At 48.9% G+C, this 17,615-nt stretch overlaps 1 protein-coding gene across 22 annotated transcripts in view; it reads right to left on the minus strand.

The window, feature by feature from the left end:
* Positions 1-17,615, minus strand: part of LOC118377411 (arginine-glutamic acid dipeptide repeats protein-like) — a 384,037-nt gene that overhangs the window by 9,251 nt on the left and 357,171 nt on the right. For 7 of the 22 annotated variants that reach the window (XM_052481336.1, XM_052481337.1, XM_052481333.1 and 4 more), the window contains 7 exons: positions 15,035-15,197; positions 13,215-13,307; positions 10,668-10,867; positions 7,741-7,902; positions 6,456-6,569; positions 4,668-6,133; positions 288-504 (listed from right to left, as the gene is read on the minus strand). In XM_052481336.1, the coding sequence (XP_052337296.1) occupies positions 288-504; positions 4,668-6,133; positions 6,456-6,569; positions 7,741-7,902; positions 10,668-10,867; positions 13,215-13,307; positions 15,035-15,197 (2,415 nt within the window). The other 15 variants (XM_052481335.1, XM_052481350.1, XM_052481355.1 and 12 more) reach the window with 15 other exon arrangements.

Genomic DNA, 17,615 nt, shown 5'->3' on the forward strand with positions numbered 1-17,615 from the left:
AGGCATTGTGATTTTAACCAATGAGGAGGCATTGTGATTTTAACCAATGAGGAGGCATTGTGATTTTAACCAATGAGGAGGCATTGTGATTTTAACCAATGAGGAGGCATTGTGATTTTAACCAATGAGGAGGCATTGTCCACTAATTGATTGATGTCATTGGAAAAATGTATCTTCCTCCATCTTTTTTTTTTTTTTTTTTACTATTTTACTACAAAACATAGAAACTCTCAAATTTCACAACTGTTGATGTTGGACATGAAGACAGATTTACACCAAACACTCACGGCAGCTCTCTCCTGTTCCTTCTCTCTTTCCCTTTCCCTCTCTCGTTCCTTCTCCCTCTCCCTCTCCTTCTCCTCCCGGGCTTTCTGCTCGGCCTCCCTCTTGACCCGCTCCAGCGCCTCTTCTCTCTTCTTGGCCAGTTTAGAAGCAGCCAGAGGAGTAAAGTAGAAGTCTGTTCTAGCACACGTGTTGTACCCGCGGTCCAGGTGCTTGTAGAACCTATTGACAAACAATGGAAAACATGGAAATACACATTAATATACAGTAAAGATGTACAGTTTGGCTGACAGTACTTCATGGATATACACAAAAAGTACAGTGCATTCGGAAAGTATTCAGACCCTGACTTTTTCCACATTTTGTTACATTACAGCCTTGCTGTAATTGTTTTCTTATTCTACACACAATACTCCATAACCACAAAGCGAAAACAGGTTACCAAATACTGCAAATGTATTAAAAATAAACTGAAATATCACTTATACATAAGTATTCAGAACCTTTACTCAGTACTTTGTTGAAGCACCTTTGGCAGCGATTACAGTCTCGAGTCTTCTTGGGTATGACGCTACAAGCTTGGCACACCTCTATTTGGGGAGTTTTCGAGGATCCTCTCAAGCTCTGTCAGATTGGATGGGGAGTGTCGCTGCACAGCTATTTTCAGGTCTCTCCAGAGATGTTCGATAGGGTTCAAGTCCGGGTTCTGGCTGGGCCACTCAAAGACATGGTCTTGGCTATGTGCTGAGGGTCGTTGTCCTGTTGGAAGGAGTTCCTGAGCGCTGTGAAGCAGGATTTCATCAAGGATCTCTCTGTACTTTGCTCTGTTCATCTTTCCCTTGATCCTGACTAGTCTCCCAGTCCCCGCTGCTGAGAAACATTTCATGGTTTGAGAGTCCTTTAGGTGCCTTTTGGCAAACTCCAAGCAGGCTGTCATGTGCTTTTTACTAAGGAGTTGATTCCTTCTGGCCTTACAACCATAAAGGTTGTTAATTATTATTATTATTTTTTAATTATTATTTTTTTTACACCCCTTTTCTCCCCAATTTTGTGGTGTCCAATTGCTAGTAGCTACTATCTTGTCTCATCGCTACAACTCCCGTACGGGCTCGGGAGAGACGAAGGTTGAAAGTCATGCGTCCTCCGATACACAACCCAACCAGGCCGCACTGCTTCTTAACACAGCGCGCATCCAACCTGGAAGCCAGCCGGCACCAATGTGTTGGAGGAAACACCGTGCACCTGGCAACCTTGGTTAGCGTGCACTGGGCCCGGCCCGCCACAGGAGTCGCTGGTGCGCGATGAGACAAGGATATCCCTACCGACCAAGCCCTCCCTAACCCGGACGACGCTAGGCCAATTGTGCGTCGCTCCACGGACCTCCCGGTCGCGGCCGGTTACGACAGAGCCTGGGCGCGCGAACCCAGGGACTCTGATGGCATAGCTGGCGCTGCAGTACAGCACCCTTAGGCCCGATTGGTTGAATGCTGCAGAGATGGTTGTCCTTCTGGAAGGTTCTCCCATCTCGACAGAGGAACTCCGGAGCTCTGTCAGAGTGACCATCCGGTTCTTGGTCACCTCCCTGACCAAGGTCCTTCTCCCCCAATTGCTTAGTTTTGCCAGGCAACCAGCTCTTGGAAAAGTCTTGGTGTTTCCAAAATTAATTGATAAGAATGATGGAGACCATTGTTTTCTTCGGGACCTTCAATACTGCATAAATGTTTTGGTACCCTTCCCCAGATCTGTGCCTCGACACAATCCTGTCTCAGAGCTCTACGGACAATTCCCTCAACCTCATGTCTTGGTTTTTGCTCTGACATGCACTGTCAACTGTGGGACCTTATATAGACAGGTGTGTGCCTTTCCAAATCATGTCCAATCAATTGAATTTACCACAGGTGGACTCTAATCAAGTTGAAAAAAATGATCAACCCTTTGCTATGAGAAATGTCTTGAAATGTCAAGTCCCGTAGCAAAGTGTCTATTTTATTTTTAATACATTTCCCCAAAAATGTAAAAACATGGTTTTTGCTTCGTCATTATCGTGTGTTGATTTTAGGGGAAAAAAATAATTTAATCAATTTTATTTATTTTAATGTAACATGTGGATAAGGGGTCTGAATACTTTCCAAATGCTCTGTATAGTACGGCTGTACAGTTTAGCCAACGATACAATTTGTAAGTCGCTCTGGATAAGAGCGTCTGCTAAATGACTTAAATGTAAATGACTTAAATGTAAATGTTAAATGTAAATGTTAAATGTAAATGTTAAATGTAAATGTTAAATGTAATTCATGGAAATACACACGAAATCAGGGGTGTCAAACACCCGGCACGTGGGCTGCCCTCCGGACCTCAGTGAAGACCAAACGCGGTCCGTGGTAAAATCAGTTTGACACCCCTGAGCAGCTTGCTGACATCACAGTTCTTATATGACTTGTATGAATGAATCATTAATATTATTTGTGAAACAACTTGTGTTCTGACAGAGTGTGTGTGTGTGTTTTGACAGAGTGTGTGTGTTTTGACAGAGTGTGTGTGCTTTGACAGTGTGTGTGTGTGTGTGTTTTGACAGAGTGTGTGTGTGTATTTGACAGAGTGTGTGTGCTTTGACAGTGTGTGTGTGTGTTTTGACAGAGTGTGTGTGTTTTGACAGTGTGTGTGTGTTCTGACAGTGTGTGTGTGTTCTGACAGAGTGTGTGTGTGTGTGTGTTCTGAAAGTGTGTGTGTGTTCTGACAGTGTGTGTGTGTTTTGACAGAGTGTGTGTGTTTTGACAGAGTGTGTGTGTTTTGACAGAGTGTGTGTGCTTTGACAGTGTGTGTGTGTGTGTGTGTGTGTGTGTGTGTGTGTGTGAGTGTGTGTGTGTATTTGACAGAGTGTGTGTGCTTTGACAGTGTGTGTGTGTGTGTGTGTGTTTTGACAGAGTGTGTGTGTGTATTTGACAGAGTGTGTGTGCTTTGACAGTGTGTGTGTGTGTGTGTGTGTGTGTGTGTGTGTGTGTGTGTGTGTATTTGACAGAGTGTGTGTGTGTGTGTGTGTGTGTTTGACAGAGTGTGTGTGCTTTGACAGTGTGTGTGTGTTCTGACAGTGTGTGTGTGTTCTGACAGTGTGTGTGTGTGTTCTGAAAGTGTGTGTGTGTTCTGACAGTGTGTGTGTGTTTTGACAGAGTGTGTGTGTTTTGACAGAGTGTGTGTGTTTTGACAGAGTGTGTGTGTTTTGACAGAGTGTGTGTGTTTTGACAGAGTGTGTGTGTTCTGACAGTGTGTGTGTGTTGACAGTGGGTGTGTGTGTGTGTGTTTTGACAGAGTGTGTGTGTTCTGACAGTGTGTGTGTTTTGACAGAGTGTGTGTGTTCTGACAGTGTGTGTGTGTTTTGACAGAGTGTGTGTGTTTTGACAGTGTGTGTGTGTTTTGACAGAGTGTGTGTGTGTATTTGACAGAGTGTGTGTGTTTTGACAGTGTGTGTGTGTGTTTTGACAGAGTGTGTGTGTTTGACAGTGTGTGTGTGTTCTGACAGTGTGTGTGTGTTCTGACAGTGTGTGTGTGTTCTGACAGAGTGTGTGTGTGTGTGTGTTCTGAAAGTGTGTGTGTGTTCTGACAGTGTGTGTGTGTTTTGACAGAGTGTGTGTGTTTTGACAGAGTGTGTGTGTTTTGACAGAGTGTGTGTGCTTTGACAGTGTGTGTGTGTGTGTGTGTGTGTGTGTGTGTGTGTGTGTGTGTGTGTGTGTTTTGACAGAGTGTGTGTGTGTATTTGACAGAGTGTGTGTGCTTTGACAGTGTGTGTGTGTGTTTTGACAGAGTGTGTGTGTGTGTGTGTGTTCTGACAGTGTGTGTGTGTTCTGACAGTGTGTGTGTGTGTTCTGAAAGTGTGTGTGTGTTCTGACAGTGTGTGTGTGTTTTGAAAGTGTGTGTGTGTTCTGACAGTGTGTGTGTGTTTTGACAGAGTGTGTGTGTTTTGACAGAGTGTGTGTGTTTTGACAGAGTGTGTGTGTTCTGACAGTGTGTGTGTGTTGACAGTGGGTGTGTGTGTGTTTTGACAGAGTGTGTGTGTTCTGACAGTGTGTGTGTGTTGACAGTGGGTGTGTGTGTGTTCTGACAGTGTGTGTGTTTTGACAGAGTGTGTGTGTTCTGACAGAGTGTGTGTGTTCTGACAGAGTGTGTGTGTTCTGACAGTGTGTGTTTGTTTTGACAGTGTGTGTGTTCTGACAGTGTGTGTGTGTTCTGACAGTGTGTGTGTGTTTTGACAGAGTGTGTGTGTTTTGACAGAGTGTGTGTGTTTTGACAGAGTGTGTGTGTTCTGACAGTGTGTGTTCTGACAGTGTGTGTGTGTTTTGACAGTGTGTGTGTATTTTTTTGACAGTGTGTGTGTGTGTGTCAGGGCATACCGTGCTGATTGGCTGGCATGGCTGGGCGTGTTGACGATGGTAGGCTCGGGGGAGGGGCTCCGAGGAGGGGGCGGAGGGCTCTCGGGCTCCTCTGATTCGTCAAGAGGTTCCTCCTTGATGTGTACAGGCGGGACGGCAGGACCTGGGCAGGCGGAGCCGACGGGGACGGTGATGGGCATGGAGAAGGAGGAGGGGGGCTGGAGGCCTGGTGGTAGAGACGAGGACGAGGGAGGGCAGCCAGCGGAGGAGGGGGGCAGGACAGGGTTGAAGGGGTGAGGAGGGAACGGGGGCTGTTGGGGTGTGTTGGGGTGGGAGGATTGCGATGGTCCGGAGAGAGGTAGAGGAGGGGGGTGCTGGTTGCCTCTCTCTCTCTCTGAAAGGGGGAGATTCTGGGACTGGGTGAGGACAGGGGGCTGGGCTGGTGGGGGCTGGAGCTGCTGGCCAGGGCCCTGAGGCATGAGCTGGAGGGGAGGAGGGTGGGCTGGGGGAGGGTGGTGGGTGGACAGGGAGGAGAGGGGTTTGAGGGCGGGCGGAGGGGGCAGGTTGGAGGGCATCTGGGGGAAGGGGGGCGCCGATAGATGTGGAGGGCCGTGTTTGTGAGACTGGGGGTCGCGGTTGGGCATGTGGGGGATGGGGGTGGTGGGAGGGGGCTTGATGTGGGGCATAGACATGGAGGAGGCATGGGGTAGGAGCTGCTCACGGGGCAGTTGATTGGACGATCCACCCTGGGACAACGATTGGCTGGGAGGCGTGTGGACCCTGTGGGGCGGTTGCTGCAATTGGCCGAGAGGCAGTGGGGAGGGCGGGACCTGAGACTGGGGGGGGAGGGAGTGGGGGTGAGGCAGGTGGGAGGGGCCAACCTGAAGTGGGTGGGGAATGGATAATGGGTGGGGCTGTGGGCCGTGGAGCGCGCTAGGTAGCGACTGTGGTCCTGGGGGTGGAGCCTGAGGTCCTGGGGGTGGAGCCTGAGACATCCCCTGCAGCGGAGAATGAGGCGAAGGAGAGGGCCGCCTCTGGGGGTGGATGGACACCCCTGATTGGTTGAGAGAGAGGGGGCCGGCCTGTTGGGGCATGGGAGGCGGTAGTGGCAGTGGAAGGAAAGTGGGGGGTGCGGAGGGAGAGGACACCTGGGGGACCAGTGTGGGGGCTGTGGAGGACGTGGGAGGTAACGGCGGGGTGGCGGAGCGACCACCGGAGGTCCCTGGCTGACAGGACTGGATAACCGGAGGGTGCTGCGACTGTCCCTGTCTCTCTCTCTCCCTCCTCTGCAGTAGGAGCAGCTGCTGCTGGGCGGACGAGTCCGAGTCACTCTCCCCGTCTCGGGGGCTGGGGATGGAGGGCGAGGAGCTGCGGTTATCCTGGTCAATGTCTTTAGCGTCACTGCTACACTCCTCGTTGACGCTGTGCCCGTCTGAGCTCTCGCCCTCGCCCTCGCATTCTGACGGCGAGTCGGACCGACCCAGCTCCTGTGGAACAGGGAACGGAAAGACAGAAGTTGAGGACGTGAATGGTTGTGGTTTACACATCTCATTAACAACGGAGGAAATAAATTTGAATGTACACGAAGAGAAGAATAAGGCTTGGTATTAGCACTATAATAACAGACCTAGGATCAGTTCACCTCCACGTCTTATTCATTATGATTTTAAAGGAAAAACTGATCCTAGATCAGGACTACTTTGTGGATACAGCCCCAACCCCCCCACAGACACTATTCCTCAACCCACAACACATCTAGCTAGCTTCCCAACAGAAACTCTCTGGTATGACACGTAGGAGCTAAGTCACCTGGGTCTTGGACTTTTTTGCGATTGTCCTGTTGTCCGTGTCCTCTGTGTCTGAGGCTCCTCCTTTCTCTCGTTGGCGTTTGGCACACTTCATAGGAGACTCCTCCTTGATCTTCTGAAGACAATCAATCAATCAATCAATCAATCAATAATATCATACTATTACTGTCATTTCCAATCAGACTTTCATACAGATTCACCTGCTACAGAGTCTAATGAGAGGGAATGGCTAAGGACCTAAACACTCATGATCCTGCCCTGTGAGTGATCCTGTCCTGTGAGTGATCCTGTCCTGTGAGTGATCCTGCCCTGTGAGTGATCCTGTCCTGTGAGTGATCCTGCCCTGTGAGTGATCCTGCCCTGTGAGTGATCCTGTCCTGTGAGTGATCCTGCCCTGTGAGTGATCCTGTCCTGTGAGTGATCCTGCCCTGTGAGTGATCCTGTCCTGTGAGTGATCCTGTCCTGTGAGTGATCCTGCCCCGTGAGTGATCCTGCCCCGTGAGTGATCCTGTCCCGTGAGTGATCCTGCCCCGTGAGTGATCCTGCCCTGTGAGTGATCCTGCCCCGTGAGTGATCCTGTCCCGTGAGTGATCCTGCCCCGTGAGTGATCCTGCCCTGTGAGTGATCCTGCCCCGTGAGTGATCCTGTCCCGTGAGTGATCCTGCCCCGTGAGTGATCCTGCCCTGTGAGTGATCCTGCCCTGTGAGTGATCCTGTCCTGTGAGTGATCCTGTCCTGTGAGTGATCCCGCCCCGTGAGTGATCCCGCCCCGTGAGTGATCCCGCCCCGTGAGTGATCCCGCCCCGTGAGTGATCCTGCCCCGTGAGTGATCCTGCCCCGTGAGTGATCCTGCCCCGTGAGTGATCCTGTCCCGTGAGTGATCCTGTCCTGTGAGTGATCCTGCCCTGTGAGTGATCCTGCCCTGTGAGTGATCCTGCCCCGTGAGTGATCCTGCCCCGTGAGTGATCCTGCCCCGTGAGTGATCCTGCCCCGTGAGTGATCCTGCCCCGTGAGTGATCCTGCCCCGTGAGTGATCCTGTCCCGTGAGTGATCCTGTCCCGTGAGTGATCCTGTCCTGTGAGTGATCCTGTGTAAACACAGCGTCTGTGTGTGTGTCTGTAAACCCAGATTCTCTGTGTGTGTGTGTCTGTAAAGGCAGATTCTGTGTGTGTGTATGTAAACCCAGATTCTGTGTGTGTGTGTCTGTAAACCCAGATTCTGTGTGTGTGTGTGTGTGTGTGTGTGTGTGTGTGTGTGTGTGTGTGTGTGTGTGTGTGTGTACTCTACCTTGCTGGGTTTCTTCATGGGGTCTGTCTTGCTGTCAGTGCTGTCTGTGGAGGCTGCAGAGGGGGAGGTACGGCCACTAGACCGGAGGTCCTCATTGGTTGGAGACACTCGTCCATCAGGGCTGGCTGTCTGCTTCTTCCGGCCACTACGTAGCGTCGACATCTGAAGACAGGAGAGAGAGAAGCAAAGGTTTGTTTCCACCAAATTAACAACATTTCTCTCTTTCTCTCTTAATTTACCGATTATAAAAATAAAAAAATCTAAAAGTTCAATGTGTTTTTAATCGCATTTTCAACTCTACCGATAGTTTTGTCACAAAAAATGGTTGAGTTTAAAGTAGCAAATGTGTCTACATTGGTCTTGCTGCCTGCGCTCTAGCCAACCAGCTCTCAGATACAGTACGAGTAGGCTAGTCTACACGATGACATTATTATGGATAAGAGAGAGTGAAAATATTTTTTTTGGGGGGGGGGGTCAGTCAGTCAATCATCGATCGAACATCACTGCACTTTCTCACCCCCCCTGTGAAGTTCATCAGAACTTACTTAATCTGTAGACTAATAAACTGTATACTAGAGGGATCGACCGATTAATTAGGGACGATTTCAAGTTTCCATAACAATAGGTAATCGGCATTTTTGGACACCGATCATGGCCGATAACATCGCACTCCACGAGGAGACTGTGTGGCAGGCTGACTACCTGTTATGAGAGTGAAGCAAGGAGCTAGCTAGCATTAAACGTAGCTAATAAAAAACAATCAATCTTAACACAAACCACTAGTTAACTACACACGGTTGATGATATTACCAGGTTAACTAGCTTGTCCTGCGTTGCATATAAATAATCGATGCGGTGCCTGTTCATTTGTCATTGAATCACAGCCTACTTCACCAAACGGGTGATTTAACAAGCGCATTCGTGAAGAAAGCACTGTCGTTACACCAATGTACCTAAACATCAATGCCTTTCTTAAAATCAATACACAAGTATATATATATATATTTTGAAATCTGCATATTTAGTTAATTGCCTGCTAACATTAATTTATTTTAACTAGGGAATTTCTGTCACGTCTCTTGCGTTTCGTGCGAGGAGTCAGGGTATATGCAGCAGTTTGGGCCGCCTGCCTCGTTGCGACCTGTGTGAAGACCATTTCTTCCTAACAAAGACCATAATTAATTTGCCAGAATTGTACGTAATTATGACATAACATTGAAGGTTGTGCAATGTAACAGGAATATTTAGACTGATGGATGCCACCCGTTAAGATAAAATGCAGAACGGTTCAGTATTTCACTGAAAGAATAAATGTTTTGCTTTCGAAATTATAGTTTCCAGATTTGACCGTATTAATGACATAAGGCTTGTATTTCTGTGTGTTTATTATCATTAAGTTTATGATTTGATATGTGATAGAGCAGTCTGACTGAGCGGAGGTAGGAGGCAGCAGGCTCGTAAGCATTCATTCAAAAAGCACTTTCCTGCGTTTTGCCAGCAGCTCTTAGCAATGCTTGAAGCACAGCACTGTTTATGACTTCTAGCCTATCAACTCCTGAGATTAGGCTGGCAATACTAAAGTGCCTTTAAGAACATCCAATATGAAATACAAATGGTATAGAGGGAAATAGTCCTATAATTCCTATAATAACTACAACCTAAAACTTCTTACCGGGGAATATTGAATACTCATGTTAAAAGGAACCACCAGCTTTCATATGTTCTCATGTTCTGAGCAAGGAACTTAATAAACGTTAGCTTTCTAACATGGCACATATTGCACTTTTACTTTCTTCTCTCAACACTTTGTTTTTGCATTATTTAAACCAAATTGAACATGTTTCATTATTTATTTGAGACTAAATAAGATTTTATTTATGTATTATATTAAGTTAAAATAAAAGTGTTCATTGTTCATTCAGTATTGTTGTAATCGTCATTATTATTATATATACATATATAAAAACAGGCATTGTTTATTTTTGTTTCTCCAATAATCGGTATCGGCGTTGAAATATCATAATCGGTCTACGGTCGACTTTCAAGACGAGTCGTAGTGAGAAGACCACGCGTCATTGGTGACATCGCGTGACTCCAAGTTGACTTCGATATGATGGTTATTATATCAATAGTGGCGCATAAGGACATTTCTCACATAACTTATTTTACCGACGCAAAAAATATCCCATCATGTTGAACTAACAAATGATCTGTCTGCATTTATGAAATTGTACCGAGACTTCCTGTTTCCATCATAGCTGTGGTAGAGAAAGAAAAATTAGAAAGAGAGAGGAGAAAGAGCACAGACAGAGGGAAAGAGAAAGAGAGAGAAGAGAGAGAGGAAAGAAAGAGAGAGAAGAGAGAGCACAGACAGAGGGAAAGAGAAAGAGAGAGAAGAAAGAGCACAGACAGAGGGAAAGAGAAAGAGAGAGGAGAAAGAGCACAGACAGAGGGAAAGAGAAAGAGAGAGAAGAGAGAGAGGAAAGAAAGAGAGAGAAGAGAGAGCACAGACAGAGGGAAAGAGAAAGAGAGAGAAGAAAGAGCACAGACAGAGGGAAAGAGAAAGAGAGAGAAGAAAGAGCACAGACAGAGGGAAAGAGAAAGAGAGAGAAGAGAGAGCACAGACAGAGGGAAAGAGAAAGAGAGAGAAGAAAGAGCACAGACGGAGGGAAAGAGAAAGAGAGAGAAGAACGAGCACAGACAGAGGGAAAGAGAAAGAGAGAGAAGAGAGAGCACAGATAGAGGAAAGAGAAAGAAGAGAGAGCACAGACAGAGAGAGGGAAAGAGAAAGAGAGAGGAGAAAGAGCACAGACAGAGGGAAAGAGAAAGAGAGAGGAGAAAGAGCACAGACAGAGGGAAAGAGAAAGAGAGAGAAGAGAGACAGAAGAACGACAGAGAGAAAGCAATAGAGAGGGAGGGAGTCGTACCGATCCTCTGTTGCGTCGGGTCTTCATGCTATGCTTGCCGCTGAGTCCATCCTCATCCTCTTTGACGGGTTTGAACATAAACGGAGGCGGCTCGACTGGCTTCTCGATGGGAGGCAGCTCGCCGTACTTCTTAAAGTGGATACGACAGTCTGTACACAACAAGATGTTCTCTCTGCCCCCGTGGTGCCAGTCCTTAGAGGCTGAGAGAGACGGCAGAGACAGAGGACTCATACATCACTACACACAGGGAGACAGAGGACTCATAAACATCACTACACACAGGGAGACAGAGGACTCATACATCACTACACACAGGGAGACAGAGGACTCATACATCACTACACACAGGGAGACAGAGGACTCATACATCACTACACACAGGGAGACAGAGGACTCATACATCACTACACACAGGGAGACAGAGGACTCATACATCACTACACACAGGGAGACAGAGGACTCATACATCACTACACACAGGGAGACAGAGGACTCATACATCACTACACACAGGGAGACAGAGGACTCATACATCACTACACACAGGGAGACAGATGACTCATACATCACTACACACAGGGAGACAGAGGACTCATGAACATCACTACACACAGGGAGACAGAGGACTCATACATCACTACACACAGGGAGACAGAGGACTCATACATCACTACACACAGGGAGACAGAGTACTCATACATCACTACACACAGGGAGACAGAGGACTCAAACATCACTACACACAGGGAGACAGAGGACTCATACATCACTACACACAGGGAGACAGAGGACTCATACATCACTACACACAGGGAGACAGAGGACTCATACATCACTACACACAGGGAGACAGAGGACTCATAAACATCACTACACACAGGGAGACAGAGGACTCATAAACATCACTACACACAGGGAGACAGAGGACTCATACATCACCACACACGGAGGAAGAGGACTCATACATCTCTACACACAGGGAGACAGAGGACTCATAAACATCACTACACACAGGGAGACAGAGGACTCATACATCACTACACACAGGGAGACAGATGACTCATACATCACTACACACAGGGAGACAGAGGACTCATACATCACTACACACAGGGAGACAGAGGACTCATACATCACTACACACAGGGAGACAGAGGACTCATACATCACTACACACAGGGAGACAGAGTACTCATACATCACTACACACAGGGAGACAGAGGACTCAAACATCACTACACACAGGGAGACAGAGGACTCATACATCACTACACACAGGGAGACAGAGGACTCATACATCACCACACACGGAGGAAGAGGACTCATACATCACTACACACAGGGAGACAGAGGACTCATACATCACCACACACGGAGGAAGAGGACTCATACATCTCTACACACAGGGAGATAGAGGACTCATACATCACTACACACAGGGAGACAGAGGACTCAAACATCACTACACACAGGGAGACAGAGGACTCATACATCACTACACACAGGGAGACAGAGGACTCATACATCACTACACACAGGGAGACAGAGGACTCATACATCACTACACACAGGGACAGAGGACTCATACATCACTACACACAGGGAGACAGAGGACTCATACATCACTACACACAGGGAGATAGAGGACTCATACATCACTACACACAGGGAGACGGAGGACTCATGAACATCACTACACACAGGGAGACAGAGGACTCATACATCACTACACACAGGGAGACAGAGGACTCATACATCACTACACACAGGGACAGAGGACTCATACATCACTACACACAGGGAGACAGAGGACTCATACATCACTACACACAGGGAGACAGAGGACTCATACATCACTACACACAGGGAGATAGAGGACTCATACATCACTACACACAGGGAGACAGAGGACTCATAAACATCACTACACACAGGGAGACAGAGGACTCATAAACATCACTACACACAGGGAGACAGAGGACTCATACATCACTACACACAGGGAGACAGAGGACTCACATCACTACACACAGGGAGACAGAGGACTCATACACAGCTAGACAAGGAGACAGAGGACTCATACACACAGCAGAGAGGGAGACAGCGGACCCATACACACAGCTAGACAAGGAGACAGAGGACTCATACACACAGCTAGACAGGGAGACAGAGGACCCATACACACAACTAGACAGGGAGACAGAGGACTCATACACACAACTAGACAGAGAGACAGAGGACTCATACACACAGCTAGACAGGGAGACAGAGGACTCATACACACAGCTAGACAGGGAGACAGTACTCACACACAGCTAGACAGGGAGACAGAGGACTCATACACACAGCTAGACAGAGAGACAGAGGACTCATACAGCCCACGGCCCCGTCTCAGTTTTGAGGTGGGATTTAAACTGATCATATACCATGAGGACTGTCACACCAGGTCGCGGTGATGGTGTGTGTGTGTGTGTGTGTGTGTGTGTGTGTGTGTGTGTGTGTGTGTGTGTGTGTGTGTGTGTGTAACACAGAGATGATGGTACTTACTAGTGGTGAAACAGTGTCGGCAGGCGTAACCCTTCAGCTCCTGCTCACTGTCTTCACTGTCCAGGTCATCTTCATTGGCTGAACTCAGGTCCACTGGAGGAGAACAGAACACACGTTGTTACCAAGCGCCAACAGGACCGAGCTAAACATCTCATTGGCTGAACTCAGGTCCACTGGAGGAGAACAGAACACACCTTCTAAATAAAAACATGAGTTTCCTGCAACAAGTACCGCTAGGAAGGAATTACTCGTCCAACTTTAAAAATACAATGCTGTCACATTAACATTTTAAATAAGGGGTTAGGGTGGAGAGTTAGTGTACTACTTACAGAACTCTGAGGACTCTTCGTGAGAGGTTAGGGGTTAGGGTGGAGGGTTAGTGTCCTACTTACAGAACTCTGAGGACTCTTCGTGAGAGGTTAGGGGTTAGGGTGGAGGGTTAGTGTCCTACTTACGGAACTCTGAGGAGGGGGGTCTAGACGGGATGTTGACGGGGGTGGAGGTTTGGGGCGTAGGGTTAGTGTCTTACTTACAGAACTCTGAGGACTCTTCGTGAGAGGTTAGGGGTTAGGGTGGAGGGTTAGTGTCCTACTTACAGAACTCTGAGGAGGGGGGTCTAGACGGGATGTTGACGGGGGTGGAGGTTTGGGGCGAAGGGTTAGTGTCTTACTTACAGAACTCTGAGGAGGGGGGTCTAGACGGGATGTTGACGGGGGTGGAGGTTTGGGGCGAAGAGTTAGTGTCTTACTTACGGAACTCTGAGGAGGGGGGTCTAGACGGGATGTTGACGGGGGTGGAGGTTTGGGGCGTAGGGTTAGTGTCCTACTTACAGAACTCTGAGGAGGGGGTCTAGACGGGATGTTGACGGGGGTGGAGGTTTGGGGCGAAGAGTTAGTGTCTTACTTACGGAACTCTGAGGAGGGGGGTCTAGACGGGATGTTGACGGGGGTGGAGGTTTGGGGCGTAGGGTTAGTGTCCTACTTACAGAACTCTGAGGAGGGGGGTCTAGACGGGATGTTGACGGGGGTGGAGGTTTGGGGCGTAGGGTTAGTGTCCTACTTACAGAACTCTGAGGAGGGGGGTCTAGACGGGATGTTGACGGGGGTGGAGGTTTGGGGCGTAGGGTTAGTGTCCTACTTACAGAACTCTGAGGAGGGGGGTCTAGACGGGATGTTGACGGGGGTGGAGGTTTGGTGTCCTACTTACAGAACTCTGAGGAGGGGGGTCTAGACGGGATGTTGACGGGGGTGGAGGTTTGGGGCGTAGGGTTAGTGTCCTACTTACAGAACTCTGAGGAGGGGGGTCTAGACGGGATGTTGACGGGGGTGGAGGTTTGGGGCGTAGGGTTAGTGTCCTACTTACAGAACTCTGAGGAGGGGGTCTAGACGGGATGTTGACGGGGGTGGAGGTTTGGGGCGTAGGGTTAGTGTCCTACTTACAGAACTCTGAGGAGGGGGTCTAGACGGGATGTTGACGGGGTGGAGGTTTGGGGCGTAGGGTTAGTGTCCTACTTACAGAACTCTGAGGAGGGGGTCTAGACGGGATGTTGACGGGGTGGAGGTTTGGGGCGTAGGGTTAGTGTCCTACTTACAGAACTCTGAGGAGGGGGTCTAGACGGGATGTTGACGGGGTGGAGGTTTGGGGCGTAGGGTTAGTGTCCTACTTACAGAACTCTGAGGAGGGGGTCTAGACGGGATGTTGACGGGGTGGAGGTTTGGGGCGTAGGGTTAGTGTCCTACTTACAGAACTCTGAGGAGGGGGTCTAGACGGGATGTTGACGGGGGTGGAGGTTTGGGGCGTAGGGTTAGTGTCCTACTTACAGAACTCTGAGGAGGGGGGTCTAGACGGGATGTTGACGGGGGTGGAGGCGGTGCGTGTCTTGATGCGTCGGAACACAGGCTGACGACGGTGTCTACGGTGGGCCCTGGACGACGCCGCCTCAGGAGTCTTCTTCCAGTAGTAGTAGAAGGTTATCAACTCACCCTGCAAGGTAGACATGGGAGAGGGAGGATGAGAGCAGAACCACTGACAGCAGAACCACTGAGAACAGAACCCCTGAGACCATGACTCCAGGCCACTGAGACCATGACTCCAGGCCACTAAGACCATGACTCCAGGCCACTGAGACCATGACTCCAGGCCACTGAGACCATGACTCCAGGACACTGAGACCATGACTCCAGGCCACTGAGACCATGACTCCAGGCCACTGAGACCATGACTCCAGGCCACTGAGACCATGACTCCAGGCCACTGAGACCATGACTCCAGGTCACTGAGACTATACTATGACTCCAGGCCACTGAGAGAAATGTAAATGACTCCAGGTCACTGAGACCATGACTCCAGGCCACTGAGCCCATGACTCCAGGCCACTGATACCATGACTCCAGGCCACTGATACCATGACTCCAGGCTCAATGCTCTTTACTGAGGGAGGCTGTCTGGCCACATTAACTAGTGCTCTTTACTGAGGGAGGCTGTCTGGCCACATTAACTAGTGCTCTTTACTGAGGGAGGCTGTCTGGCCACATTAACTAGTGCTCTTTACTGAGGGAGGCTGTCTGGCCACATTAACTAGTGCTCTTTACTGAGGGAGGCTGTCTGGCCACATTAACTAGTGCTCTTTACTGAGGGAGGCTGTCTGGCCACATTAACTAGTGCTCTTTACTGAGGGAGGCTGTCTGGCCACATTAACTAGTGCTCTTTACTGAGGGAGGCTGTCCGGCCACATTAACTAGTGCTCTTTACTGAGGGAGGCTGTCTGGCCACATTAACTAGTGCTCTTTACTGAGGGAGGCTGTCTGGCCACATTAACTAGTGCTCTTTACTGAGGGAGGCTGTCTGGCCACATTAACTAGTGCTCTTTACTGAGGGAGGCTGTCTGGCCACATTAACTAGTGCTCTTTACTGAGGGAGGCTGTATGGCCACATGTGGTCCTTCTGTAGCACAGTTGGTAGAGCATGGCGCTTGTAACGCCAGGGTAGTGGGTTCGATTCCCGGGACCACCCATACGTAGAATGTATGCACACATGACTGTAAGTCGCTTTGGATAAAAGCGTCTGCTAAATGGCATATATTATTATATAGTGCTCTTAGTGTAGAGTCTGAACAGCCCTCCACGGTGTTTAGAGTCTGAACAGCCCTCCACGGTGTTTAGAGTCTGAACAGCCCTCCACGGTGTTTAGAGTCTGAACAGCCCTCCACGGTGTAGAGTCTGAACAGCCCTCCACGGTGTTTAGAGTCTGAACAGCCCTCCACGGTGTTTAGAGTCTGAACAGCCCTCCACGGTGTTTAGAGTCTGAACAGCCCTCCACGGTGTTTAGAGTCTGAACAGCCCTCCACGGTGTTTAGAGTCTGAACAGCCCTCCACGGTGTTTAGAGTCTGAACAGCCCTCCACGGTGTTTAGAGTCTGAACAGCCCTCCACTGTGTTTAGAGTCTGAACAGCCCTCCACTGTGTTTAGAGTCTGAACAGCCCTCCACGGTGTTAAAGCCTATTGATTGATTTGGTCCTCTCTGTCAGTGATGCTTCCTTTTCAGCAAACAGTGTCTGCCCCTCTCTCTCTAGCCGGGCCAGCTGGTGAGGGCAGGGATCTGGCTGGGGGTGAGCGTGCAGGTAAAGTCATCTGGCGAGCTGATGTGAAATCTAATTGAACTGTGTAGATCAGATGTGTCAAGCGGCGAGTACTAGAGCAGCCTGAGTGTGTTGTCTGCTCTGTGATTAATGACCGTTCTCTCCCCCAGCAGCCCTCCGCCTCTTCTCCCCCAAGCAGCTCGACAACCCAACCCACGACAACCACAAACCAACACACAGAAAAAAGGTTGCCGTGGCCCTAAATCACTTACAGTAAGTCACACATCATTGTATTATCCAGGAATAAAAGTCCACAAACTAAATTGCAGAGATTTTGAAAAGGAAACTAACAGGAGTAGATGAGTGGAAAACAGGAAATGCTTCAAAAGGGATTGGCTGTTGATTAGAATGTTCTGGAACCACAGGGAAATAATAAAACCTTTGTTTCCTGTCTTTCTCTTCATCTTTGGCGCAGTGGTCTAAAGGCAACACATCTCAGTGCTAGAGGCTTCACTACAGACACCCTGGTTCGAATCCAGACCGTATCACAACCGGACGTGATTTGGGAGTCCCATAGGACGGCGCACAATTGGCCCAGCGTCGTCCGTGTTTGGGCCGGTGTGTTAGGCCGTCATTGTAAATAAGAATTTGTTCTTACACCGACTTGCCTAGTTCAATAAATTGTTAAAATAAATAAGTTTTACTCCGCCTTGCTACTACTAGCTTGCGTGACTAGTAAAGGGAGTCCATCTGCATCACACCAGGGTCCAAAATATACAGTTCACACAGTGAAGCACGGCTCGATGAGGGGAGGAGTGTGTCTC

This window comes from Oncorhynchus keta, chromosome 27, assembly GCF_023373465.1.
Source record: "Oncorhynchus keta strain PuntledgeMale-10-30-2019 chromosome 27, Oket_V2, whole genome shotgun sequence".
Lineage (NCBI taxonomy): Eukaryota > Metazoa > Chordata > Actinopteri > Salmoniformes > Salmonidae > Oncorhynchus > Oncorhynchus keta.